The 14,008-nt window shown below is 35.4% G+C and overlaps 1 protein-coding gene across 1 annotated transcript in view; it reads left to right on the top strand.

Annotated features, from left to right (window-relative positions):
* Nucleotides 1-12,389, top strand: part of ChT (choline transporter) — a 28,029-nt gene extending 15,640 nt beyond the window's left edge. Inside the window, exons 7-10 of the mRNA XM_085207227.1 lie at nucleotides 5,542-5,740; nucleotides 6,126-6,260; nucleotides 7,372-7,644; nucleotides 10,578-12,389. Coding sequence (XP_085063353.1) covers nucleotides 5,542-5,740; nucleotides 6,126-6,260; nucleotides 7,372-7,644; nucleotides 10,578-10,896 — 926 coding nt within the window. The 3' untranslated portion in view covers nucleotides 10,897-12,389. The remainder of the gene's footprint in view (nucleotides 1-5,541; nucleotides 5,741-6,125; nucleotides 6,261-7,371; nucleotides 7,645-10,577) is intronic.
* The last annotated feature ends 1,619 nt before the right edge of the window (nucleotides 12,390-14,008 follow it).

The following is a 14,008-nucleotide window of genomic DNA, read 5'->3' as shown; positions in this document are numbered from 1 at the left end:
TATCAAAAATAGTATCACTTCTAAATTGGAGGAACATCCGATCCACATCTCGGATCGTGTAACCACACTACGCCTGCATCTGGACAATAACAATTATGTAAATGTGATCAGTGTGTATGCGCCGACGTTAGACAAGGATGATACAATAAAGGCTAGGTTTTATGAGGAAGTCACGCAGGTTCTTTCTAAAGTACCTCCTAGAGAACAGATCCTTCTGATGGGCGACTTTAACGCACGTGTCGGACGCGATTTTGAATCTCGGCCAAATGTCTTAGGAAGACACGGCGTCGGAAATATGAATACTAATGGGCAACTTCTTCTGTCGTTGTGTGCCCAATTTGAACTAGCCATTACCAACACCATGTTCAGACTTCCTGCTAGGTATAAAACCACATGGATGCATCCGAGATCGAAGCACTGGCATCTGATTGACTATATAATGGTTCGTCAAAGAAACATCTCCCAGGTGCATATCACTCGCGTTATGCGCAACTCTAATGCGATTTGTCATTCAGATCACCGCCTCGTCATCACCAAGAAAAGGCTTCGATTAAAACCTCCTCGTAAATCAGGAGGAGTTAAGCTTAAGACAATAGACATACAAAAATTACAAAACCCAGAGTCACGCGAGATTTACGCTCAGGCAGTCAGCATTAAGCTTAAGACTATGGATGTTGAGGATGGTGACTTCGTTGCTAATTGGCACACGCTCTCGTCCAACTTAATTGCCACCGCCTCACAGACACTGGGTATTAAACCTAATAGACACGAGGATTGGTTTGACGACAACGATGAAATTTTGACCAAGGCCATTCAGAAACATCGAATTCTATTGCGTTGCCACCAAGACGACCATCAGGTAAGGCAGGTTAAGCAGGTTGGCGATGACCTACGGAGATATGTGCGAGAAATAAAAGACAAGTGGTGGCGTGAAAAAGCGGAACACATACAGTGGCTCGCAGATACTAATCAGTTGGGAATTTTTTATGATGAGATCCGCAACCTTATTGGCGTTAGCCCTCTTACTAGAGTACCCTTGAAATCTCTCGATGGCACACTTTTGTTAACTAGCAAACAGGACATGCTTAAAAGATGGGAAGAGCATTTCAACACATTGCTCAATGTTGATCGAATTGCGGATATTACTCACATAAAGTCGATTATACCACTTCCCAAACTCAATGAGCTGGATGAGCCACTACCTCTGCGTGAGGTAAGTGTTGCCATTCAACAATTGCGGAATGGAAAAGCGGTTGGCATTGACGGTGTACCGGGGGAGTTAATGAAGTACGGTGGCCCAGAATTACATATATATATGTGGGAGCTTTTTGCACAAATGTGGGAAAAAGAGCAAGTACCTGATACTTTCCGTACATCGCGTGTTTGTCCTCTATTCAAGAACAAGGGCAACAGAGCAGATTGCTTGCTTCATCCGGAAAAGTTTTTGGGCGAATTTTACTTAACCGCTTGTTGCCCCTATCTGAATCTATATTGCCCGAAACCCAATACGGCTTTCGACCGAACCGAGGCAAGTGTGAGGCTATTTTTGCAGTGCGACAACTACAAGAGAAGAGTCGTGAACAGGGTCAACCTCTATATCTATGCTTTGTCGACGTAGAGAAGGCCTTTGATAGCGTGCCTCGTGAAGCCTTATGGGTGGTAATGGAGAAACTTGGATGCACAGATAAGTTTGTGAGAATGATTCGTCTCCTGCATGATGGCATGCGATGCTGTGTTAGAATGCAAAGTGAAGACTCTGAGTTCTTCTCGGTAGGATGTGGCGTCAAACAGGGCTGCGTGCTTGCACCAACTCTGTTCGCACTGTACTTTGCAGTTGTAGTTCGGGAGGCTTTGCAAACTTTATCAGAAGGAATTCATATTCGTTGTCGTACTGATGGCGGCGGTATCTTTAATCTGACTAGACTAAACGCTTGCACCAAAGTGTCTTATGCAACTGTCACCGAGTTAGTGTTTGCAGATGACCTGTGTCTCGTAGCGGAATCTCCAATGGGTCTTCAAAGACTTATCACGAGTCTTGCTGAGTCATGTCGAAGATTTGGCCTCAAGATCAGTGTAAAGAAAACTGAAGTGATGGTACATGACACTCTGAACGGAGGCTCAGCTGGAGAAAGCTCGATGATTACCCGCTCAAACAGGTAGACCATTTCAGATATCTGGGTAGCACCATTACATCGAAATGCCTCCTTGATACCGAAATTAACGGCAGAGTTGGAGCTGCTGCCGCAGCCTTTGGCAGGCTGCGCAACAAGGTATTCCGCTCGCATGACTTAAAGCTCGTTACAAAATAGCTGTATACAGGGCAACTGTAGTTTCGTCTCTCTTATATGCCTCTGAAACATGGCCGCTCTATCGCAAGCATATTACTACACTTGATCGATTCCATCTCAAGTGTTTACGTGATATTATGAATATCCGTTGGTGGGACCGTGTTCGTAATACAGAAGTTCTACAACGTGCGAAGATCGACGGAATGGAAGCCTTCTTGATGCGAAGACAGTTGCGTTGGGCTGGTCATATCTCCCGGATGACGGAACTAAGAGTGGCAAAACGCATCTTTTATTCCGAACTGCAGGTAGGAAAGCGGAAACATGGCGGCCAATTATTGCGATACAAGGATGTGCTGAAGCGCCATATGAAGAGTTGCGGCATCAATCCATCCCAATGGGAGACAATTGCAGCTGATCGGCTTAAATGGAGACGCATCCTTAGCACTAAGGTGTCGGAGTTTGAAATAAAACGACGACATGAGCTCAATCTCAGACGCGACGAGCTTAAGGCCCGGGTACCTGAGGCTATTGATTATAATTATTTGGGGGGTGTGCTGACATGTAGTGAATGTGGCCGAACTTTTTCTGGTAAAGTCGGTTATGTCAGTCATATTAGAGCTCATCAACGAAGCTCTTGTTAGCCAGATGTCAGTCGCTGTGGCCGAAATCGGTCAGGAACTATCATATTGATGATTAAAATATTAGTCAATTCAATAGAATAAAAGAGTTTTAATTAAAATTTATATAATTTTTATATTTATAAACCTTTTCAAATGAAACAATAAATTTAAAGGGAAATTTGAAATAATGAAAACCGCATTTTTTTTATTTATTTATTTATAACAAAGTACATTAAAATTAATTATTCTTCGCGGTCTTAAGCCCGATTTGGCTTGTGTGACCACTGCACATTCCTAAGTACATTAAATTAAAGAAAACATAAAAACTATACAAAAATACAAATAATGTTTAACAGACACAAAAATAAAACAAAATCACTAACAAATAAAAACCAATGTGATTGTGAGGTAGGTTGAAAAAAGATGCGTATTTGTGACTACGCGTACGTGTTAAATGTCAAGCTACAGTGTGTTACTTTTATTATAAGAAAAAATACATATTATAATTAAAATCGCTTAAACCAAACAAATATTTATGTAACATTAAAAAATATTGCTTTTAGGACTTAAATTTTAGGGTTCACCGGGAAAAAAAATGTTTTGCTAAACACGTTTTCAATTTATAGGTATAGAACACATACTGTCACTTTGAACACTAATAAAAATGTAATAAAATTAAAATATCTTATTTAATAAAAACGTTTATGGGTCATAATCAGAAAAGTGGACATTTTCGAATTCGTAACGTAACTGATAAGTAACAATACTGATAATGTTTGTTACGAAACTGATGTTATAAGGCATTATACATAACAAAATAAAAATATTATATGAATAAAACTATTGTTTTTTTTATTTAATGAGACACAAATTAAAATTTTAAAGATTCAATCGTTGAATTAACAGATTATAAATGTAAGAAAACATAACAAAGTGACCATATTAACAATATAATAATGCTAGTTCGTAACGTAATATACTTATATTTCTGAAGATCACAAAGTTAATGATAAAATTAAATCCACTTTAAAATATATCAAAATATGAGACGTTATCACGGGAATTAAGTTTAATTCTTTGTAAGTGTTTATTCCGCATATCTTCATATTTAATAGGGTCTGTTTAAGACGTTCTCTATATCTTTATTGTCTTTCAGCATTTGACATAGGAGCCATGACGCTTACTGAAAATAAAAAAATATGTATCAATAGGTATTTAATAATACTTCATGTTTATTGTTTAAATCTTTAAGAACGCTAGTACAGAACGTATTTGTTTTTAAATAAAAGCCTCGCTCGCTTGAGCTATATATTTATTAATTCACTATCTCCAGAGAAAAAATAGTAATTACAAAATCACAACTAATTTCAGGAAGAATAAAAAATGTTTTTTACTAAATCGGTTAAGCCGTTTCTGAGATAAGCGCACGCTTACGCGCACAAATACATAGACAAACAAGCAAACAGGCAAAAAACTTAAAAATCATTATTTTTGGTCATTTTACGTTATCAAAAGTCACCAATAATTTTTTCCATATGCCAGCAATTTATTTTTTATATACATATCTTCCGATGGTAACGTAATTATGAACTAGGCTTCATATTTTCTCAGTTTCGTTACGTAACGAAATATAACAAAATTGAGAATAAAGTCTGAGAAATTCTAACCTTTTTAAATATTTGCTCATAAGCCACGTGTTGCATATGCAAGCACTGAAGTACTTTTTTGAGATTTTGTAAAAAGAAGCAAATAACATAAACAAGAAAATGAAATAATAGAATACTTACCAAAATAAAAGCCGTTTATAACCCTGAGATGTAATTTTACGCATTCCCTCTAAAACGTTTGAACCCCTCAACTGCTGCGAGAACATCACTGGTTGTAGCTACGACAGCATTGACTTTTAGAAGTATGGTGCCACAATAAAAACTAATATTAAATACCATCCAAAATAATTGCGTTCATATTTTAATTGTACGTTACTAGCCCTGAGTAACAAAAAGACAATATTTTGGGACAAATTTAATTAATTAATATATATTATTTATTAAATAATGTATCAATAAAAATAGTTCTATTTAATATTATGCATAAAATAAAATAATATAAACATATCTGAAATCAAATAAAACCATAAATATTCGTAACAAATCAATTTTTAAAAAGTAAACTGGTGAATGGGACACGAAAAATTGTATGGAAGCATTTTGAAAAGTTTTTTGCAACTAGCATAAAATATTATTATTAGCCTTAATACATTTAAAACATTACAAAAATCTTTAAGTTAATAAGTAAATTTATCGTAAATGGCAAAATATTTAAATTATCTTTAAAATTGTATTTTTAAAACGCATTCAAAGTAGCGGGACAAGAAAAGACACAAAATGTATGATGATGATGACCCTTATGTATATATCTATTAAAGTCAAATTAACCCTGTAGTAGATAATTGATTGAGTTTGTTAGTTTTCTTTAAATCGAGAGTTCATTATTGTAATAATCAAACAATAGCTTTAATCCTAGACAAAAAATATAAGGAAACTAAATTATAGGATCTTCTATCAATAACTTTTATTTAATTCTATTTATCGAACTGTAATGAAATCCCTTTACCTTATTTTATTTGTCTATAGCATGGAACGAGACCGGCTACCACGGTCACTTGAGCGAGACCGGCGAGCTCACCTCTGACCAGACCTCCATGATACTCCCGCTAGTGCTGCAGTACCTGACGCCCGACTTCGTCTCCTTCTTCGGGCTCGGAGCAGTGTCTGCAGCTGTCATGTCCTCTGCTGACTCAAGTGTGTTGAGCGCATCTTCTATGTTTGCTAGGTAAGCGTTATGTTTTTTATTGTGTTCACTAACCGACGAATAAACCAGAGAAGGTTCTTTCTTTGTTGAATATACATTTGTAGTTAAATCCTAAAAAACAATAGCCTTTTTAATATACTATAATATAGTAAATTATAACATAGTAAAAGCGGGTAAAAAGCCCGAGAATAGGGCAGGCAATAAGACAAGGCAGACATTATCTCATGAAATAGTTCATAAACAAATCCAAAGCAGCTCTCATGTAAAAGGAAGCCTGACTAAGTATCATAGAAGCGCTGCGAGTTACCCGAGAGCCCGAGACTGCTCGGGGAACCATTGTATCATTTATTTTGAAATAACATATGTTGAATAAGCTGTTTTATTTAAAATTTTAATTATTCTTAAGGAACGTGTACAAGCTGATCTTCAGACAGAACGCCTCGGAGATGGAGATCATCTGGGTGATGCGCGTGTCCATCCTGGTGGTGGGCGTGCTGTCCACCGTCATGGCGCTCACCATACCGTCCATATATGGACTGTGGTAAGCTGATTATGTTCTTTTAAAAAATGTTTACTCATATATTATTTTAATGTAACAACCATACATAAAAAAAATTGAAAATGGTATACAATTTTAGTATAAAAGTTGGTGGTAGTGGATTTAAAAAACTGTAGACAAAATGATTATTGCATTTGGAAGTTTTTTGTATTTATGAATGATGTCAAGTTTTAGGTTGCGTGTGTATCGAACCCACAACTACCGCGTTTGAAGTCTCTTGATGACTAAAACATATTTGATTCTAATCATGTTATATGGGAAGTGCATCGCATCGTGGCAGGAAATGCAACTAGTTCAAGCTACCTATTAGAGCCTTTGTTATAGGCATATACAAAACTATTAAATGTATGCTTTGTAATAGGTGGAAATACTCGTACTGCACTGCATACGAGTATATTGATGTGGCTTTAGGTACCTAACCTAACAGAGAACCAGGAGCCTGTCGTGGCGCAGTGATGAGTGGCACCATCTGACTGTAAGCACTGGCTGTGTCTCTCCTCCATTCCTCGCTCCCCACCCTTCTACATGCGGGATAGAGCTTGAACACGTTTGATTTTGTATAAATTATATATGATATACTCGTAGTCTGATAATTATTATACAACCGCGCAGTCATTGTGTCAAATGTTTATTAGTCTTGGAATGTGGTGTTAAGAAAAATGTCAAAAAGAAAATTTTCATGGAAATATATTTAGTGACAAAACAATTAGAGCTAGTGGAAAGAGAGAGTTTCTTACAATAGTGGACAAAACAAAGTAACAAAATAAAACTTTGTTTTTAGAAGCTCATTACACACGCGGGGTCCACGCGGCCCTGTGCTGCGAGGAACTCGCGTTCATTAAAACTGAAACTCAATTATAAAGAATGTGCCGTCATTTTCTGTTATACAGCTATTTGTGGTATACAGCAACAAGAGCTAATGTTGTACTTGCTAATTTATGTATAGAAAATTTTAGATTTTAAAAATTATATTTAAAATTCTTATGAGATTAAATAAATCTCAAGTCTTTACCTATTTTATACTTAAACATAGTAGGTAGGTACGTTAAACCCACCCAAGACGCATGCATAATATAATATCATTTGTCTCCAGGTCGATGTGTTCAGACTTGGTCTACGTCATTCTGTTCCCGCAACTACTAATGGTGGTACACTTCAAGAAGTACTGCAATACCTACGGTTCTCTAGCCGCGTATATAGTGGCATTACTAGTGCGGCTCTCCGGAGGCGAAAAACTACTGGGACTATCTGCCTTGATACATTACCCAGGGTGGGACCCCAAGGAAGAAGTCCAGCTCTTCCCGTTCAGGACCCTGGCGATGGTGTTGTCGCTGTTCACACTGGCCTTCATCTCGTGGTTGTCAGTGTAAGTATATTCATATTATTTATAAGTAACTAAGTGACTCTTAGGAAAATTTTAAAACTTAAGTTTGTACTTAGAGTGCTTGATGTACAGGAGCTAATATAAAAACCTAATAAAATTCTTTGTATTTGTTTATATTTTAATAAAGGGAAATGACTAATTGTTAGAGTCTGGTTTATTTATAATTTAGTCCAAAATAGGACTAGAGATTTATGATATACCTAACGACGAGACTAGTCCCGGGGTCCAAGTTCTAGAGCACTAGAGCGCGCGCCGTGCGGGGGTCGGTGTGCCGCGTGTTTACTGCCTAATATTAATTGTTCAATAATATCACGTAGCCCTTGGTATAATAATCTACTTTTTTAATATTTTGAGTATAACGATTTCTGATAATTACATCAAGTATTTAAAAAATATTTATCATCATATTATCTTGAAGTCATTAAATGAAATTCAATAAATATATCATTATAATTGTCAGCACCACTTTAAATGAAACCACAGTTTTAACTACCTACTCTAAAAGCCTAATAATTCAGAAAAAAAAAATTCCCAAATATGTGAAAGTTATTTTTTCAAACAAAATAAATAATAAAATTATCGTTTTAAAATAAAACGACATTTGTAAAGTAAAACATAAACACGCACACACTTACCTGTCGGCGCGGCAACGTCGCACGCGTATGCGTCACGCGAAATATAGGTATGGTCACATCATCCTACGTCTAAACTGTTGAGGTGCCTTGATTAATTTCTTTAGTTTTGGGTTTGAAATATTTGACCCTATATGCAGTTTCAGCAACCCTGTATAATGAAGCACCTCTCTACAAATAGAGACAGCACTCAGTTGTTTGTTCTAGAGAACGTTTCGTATATTACAAAGTGCAAGTGTGCAAGTGCTATTCAAGGGCGCTGTTTGTGGGTTCAGTCCTCGCGTGGCGAATATTGTCCTCACTTGGGAATTATTATATTTACATTATTTTCATTACTGGCATATATAATTTTGCAACGAGTTCGGCCACTCAATACTCAATGTCTCCAATATCGGGTGGCGCGGTGGGAATGGAGTATCTTAAAACTACGTTCCGTTTGTCTGCCTTGCTATGCAGGCAAACACGTGAAGGTCATATTTGTAGATTAGTTACATTTCTTGTGAAACAACTATGTATGAAGACAGAATACGAATTAATTTTTAGTATTAAACTTTTGATAATTTAAATATTTACGCCTTTAACATTTACAAATCGTACCTTGAAAATCGGTCTCAAATTGTCAAAATAGGAATTTACCAGAGTGAGCCAGCCACTTTAACCTATGGCGTTCCTCAGGGGTCCATTTTAGGGCCCTTACTCTTTTTAATTTATATCAATAATATTTGTGAATTGAACCTACACGGAGAACTTATCCTTTACGCCGACGACACTTGCTTAATTTATCACGGACATTCAGTACACGATATCTTATCTCGGGCACAACAAGATCTAGACATTTTATATACATGGTTTCAAAGCAACCTACTAACCATTAACACTGAAAAGACCTGTTATATGTTTTTCAAATCAAAAAATAAAAAAATTCCACATCATATGCCTCTAACTATCAATAACATTCCATTGCTAGAAAAGAATAAAGAAAAATACCTTGGGATATGGCTCGACTCTCACTTCAGTTGGAATCAATAGGTTGATTATATATGTAACAAACTTGCTAGTCTTATGTACATACTCAAATCAATCGCTCGATGTCTTCCACATCGAGTCCGGCTAATGATATATAACTCACTGGTAAAATCACATCTCTTGTATCTAATCGAAATATGGGGAACGGCTTCGAAATGGCATATACAATGCATACAAACATCACAAAATAAAATTATTAAATCACTTTTTAACTATCCACATTTAACACCTACAGAAAAACTATACAAAAAGACTAAATTAATGAATATAAAACAGTTATACAACTACACTACATGCATACTCATTCGAAAAATCTTAGATGGAAGTGTTCACACGGAGATTGCGTTCGAGATCAAAGGCAATCAGAACCAATATCACAGACGAGCGCATAATTTGATATTACAAAAGACACGTACTAAATATGGGAGCAAACTAATAACTTTTCAGGGAGTGATGCTATTTAATGGTTTACCGCAAGCGATTACAAATTGTAAGTCGTTTGATGAGTTTAAGTCCGGGCTTCGCGCGTCCGTGCTTGGCGATCATTCTCTTCTTAAGAGGTGAATGATGGCTGGGCAACGGGCGTGGATGGGGTTTGGATTTGGATCCATTGGATGACGTTTTTGTTTTGTATGTTTTTATTAGTAATTTTACTCTTACATATATGTTAACTTTTATTCACATTTTATTTTTACCTAATATTTACATTTAATGTTAACTTTATATTTACATTTTATTTTTACCTAATATTTACATTTAACGTTAACTTTATATTTACATTTTATTATTACTATCAGCTTTGTTCACTAATGCCTTTTTATATTATATAATATTTCTTTTATTTAATTTTTCATGTAAATGACATCGTCGTAATGAGAATAAAGATCTTTAAACAGAAATATCGTTTGTATTTAAGATTGTTATTTCACAATAAATCTCAGTAATACCTAAGATTTAATACGAGAACTGTTGAACCATTTGGATTACCGGAGAACGCTTAACATATTTAGTAAGCAGCGTGGCGCGGTCTCCGCTCTGGTGTCGAGGCCTCAACACGCAATGCTCCCAGAACTCGGCTTAAACACTAGGTTCCCTCTGCCTACTGATTTGATTTTATTTTTTAATTAGAGATTTCTAAAGAGCGCAATGGTTTTAGGATATGAAATCTTAAAAGTTCATTATAAGATTCCCTTCTAATAAAAATAGTAAAATATATATAATTTCTATAAGCTGCTAAGAGTATATGTTTATCAACAGGTTCTTATTCAACTCGGGCTACCTAAGTCCCGAATCAGACTACTTCAACTGCGTTGTGAACATTCCTGAGGACATCCGTCGCGTGGACGAGCCCTCCGAAGCGGGGGAACAAATGTCGGTTCTCGGGGGAGTCCCCGGACGACTGTATGGTGCCGCATCCACATTAGTGGGCCCTGATGAAAAATCTGGCAGAATCAACCCAGCCCTGGAACCTGATGATGATGATCTCGATGATCCCAATGATGGACCCACTCCTCTCTTCGGAAACAGCAATGCTCCTCCGCCAGTACAGCCGTTTGGAAAACAAACGGCTTTCTGAGACGACTTTTATTATTATTAATTTGGTTTCAGCGGGGATGGATCGTAATTAGTGTTAATAACCAATTATTTTTCAAGTGTTGTCTTAGTCTTGATATAAAGATGTTCTTTGCCAGCTGTTTTAGAGACATCCTCGTGCCGAAATTAAACATTTTAAACATGGATATGACAAATCCTGACTCCTGATGGCGTGGATACCGTGTACCTAGTGCTCAATGTTTACAGTATCTTTACGGCACACACGAAGGGGTAGTTCGTAAGTAAAGCAATAGTTAGAACAGTGTTTGAAGAAATGTTATTTTGTAGCCAACTTGTATGTAATGTAACGAAACACAAACATATCAATTATTGTGAGAATATACTGTACGTTAGATGAGATATATTATATTATATGTAAATGCATTATTTATAAAGAGATTCCTTATTTAAGTCAATTAACGTAGGGACAGCGCGGAGAGCACGGAGAGCGCGGAGAACGCGGAGAGCGACGCTTGTAGCGGCTTACGTACACAAACCACTGTCTGACGAATTATCCAAATTTCTAAAGCAAATCGCGTTAAATCTAAAAACTCTATTCTTATTTTCTTATTGTAAAATAATACAAAACGATATTATAGATCACGAATTGTTGGTTTTTATATGATGTTTTATAGTTTACTCATATTGACGTGTTCGAGATACATAGTTTACGCGTTGTTTAGATATACACTAATATTGTACTCCGCTAGTGCTAGCGCTGCAGCGGCACACTACTTGTATATAACTGACATATACGGTTCTGTTCAACAGCTGTTTCGCTGATGTTATGAATAAACCTTTAATCGTAGGTTACATGTGTCGATGTTCCCCGACTTTACACGCCACGTGTTCAACTGTCCACTGCTGGTGACTCGCGAGTCACCTGCCTGTTACTTCGCCAAGACTCTACTCTACTCGTACATATCATTGTGTGACTTATACTATACTTGTACGAACATATCGTATACTAGTGATATAGAAACGAATACATATCAAATATTTTTAAGGTAGTTTTTAGTATCGTTGTTGTTCTTCTTCGTCGCGTGCTAATGTCATTGCAATTGCAGATATACACGAGTGTATTACCTCTACTGTGATTTCTGTTCGCTGTCATATTGAAGCACACTTTAGCGCAGACGAGATATTTTATTTTTATATATCGGACAGAGTACGTAGTGTTTCATCAATGTACATACCTATGTATATTTGTATAAATATCAAGTTTAGGTAAATGAAATCATGTATTTATATTATTGCTTATTTTTTTAACATATATTATATAATTTTAAGTAAATAATTGATTTATAGAGTAGTTTTAGTAGTTCCGTTTGTATCTGTCTGCGATGACGTTAGGAAGGGCGGCCCCACTGTTAGCGTAGTCGTACCTACTATTGACTTATTCCTAGTCGTTGTTGAATATGAATGTAAATGTGTAACGTCGACCTAAATATAATAAAGCATATAGTATGTTGGTGGCTCATTTGTTTTACTTTCCTCTTCACGCATATAGCAGGGTAGACAGAGCGATGAGAAGAACCTAGTGGTAAGATAGTCCATTTTATTTACATTTTTTGTAATGATTGCATATTACAAAAAACACTCAAATCGAAGCGAAAATAATTAATTAAATCAATGAATCGAGTATCGAATCGAAAATATTTATTTGAGAACCTCCTCCTTGTTTTGAAAGTTGGTTAAAAATACAGATTTATCACTAACAAATATAGATTTATTATAAGTATAAGTATCGATATCGATTGCTTTATATTTGCAGGCAAACTCATGCCTTGAGTTCATTCAATGCATAAAACTTTTTTTAATGAACCGATTTTGATGAAACAAACTTTACACATTAAGCTGAGTTAAAACAAAGCAATTAGTGAAAGTTTTACGTAAATCAGTTCAGTACTTTCAGAGATTAGCTTGATCATACATACAGAGAGACTGACAATAAATTAAATATATATAATTTTGCTCTCTATTATTATTTTTAAGTGCCCCTCTATCCACTTCAGTCAAAAATACAAAATGTACACACAAAATATTTTTACTGTTTTATTATAAACTAGTGGACCCGGACGCGGCTACGCCCGCGAAAATATAAGCCTAAATAATTAAAATAAGTTAAAAAATAATAATAAGTGGAGATTTATTATTAGAAAAAATATCTGAGTAACCGAAATGAACAAACAAAAGAAGTAAAAGTAACTAAAGGAAATTCTTAATATTAGAAAAAGTACCTAAAGTTTGCCGTGCGCGCGTACTAAACATTTTTCTATATTAAATAATTATTAATTTTTGCGAACAATATTAAATAAAATCCCAAATGATTAAAATTACGATATTTTAGGTGTATAACATCGGTATGGATAACCGAACTGAGATAAATTAATTATAAGCAGTAAATAATTACATAAAAAATAATAGTAATTCGAAAATATATAAAAATTTACAAAATTATCAAAGTCTGCCCGTTCGCGTCGGTCATACTATACCACTCGTAGGCTAGGTCATTTTCATTTGAAATCAGTGACATCTTAATTATTTATTAGAATGTTATACAGTAAACTATAATTTCAATCTAGATGAAATGCTAAAAGTGACTATTATATTTATTTTCATAAGGATGAATATCAAATTATAGAAATCATCTAATTTTTGTTAATGTATACAAATCTATATCGGCGTGCGCCATGTATGCATTAAGCAAACTCACTTTGGGTGACGTTTTCTTAAAACAACAAACTTTGCAAGCCGTTGCTTAGCAACGCGTAGCGACTATTGTTAGTAACATGGCGGAATAAATTGCTTGTCAAATTAATTATTTTAATATTTTGGTATATATCGAAAATATTACAAATATGAGAAAAAAAAAGTATCCTATGTTCATCCCGAGACCCTCAAGTATATCTATATGTGTATTTTATCACAATTAAATTAGCGGTTTGACCCTGATTGCGTAAAGACAGACAGACAGACAGACAGACAGAGTTACTTTCGAATTTATAATATAGGTATGGATAGAGATTTTTGTTATTTAAACAATTTAACTATGTATGTTGTTAATGACAGCTGTTAATGAAACATATTTAATT

Source organism: Heliconius melpomene, chromosome 3, assembly GCF_056956725.1.
Source record: "Heliconius melpomene rosina isolate 202511_hmr_F chromosome 3, ASM5695672v1, whole genome shotgun sequence".
In the NCBI taxonomy this organism is placed as follows: domain Eukaryota; kingdom Metazoa; phylum Arthropoda; class Insecta; order Lepidoptera; family Nymphalidae; genus Heliconius; species Heliconius melpomene.
This window is presented reverse-complemented; position numbering and strand designations above follow the sequence as displayed.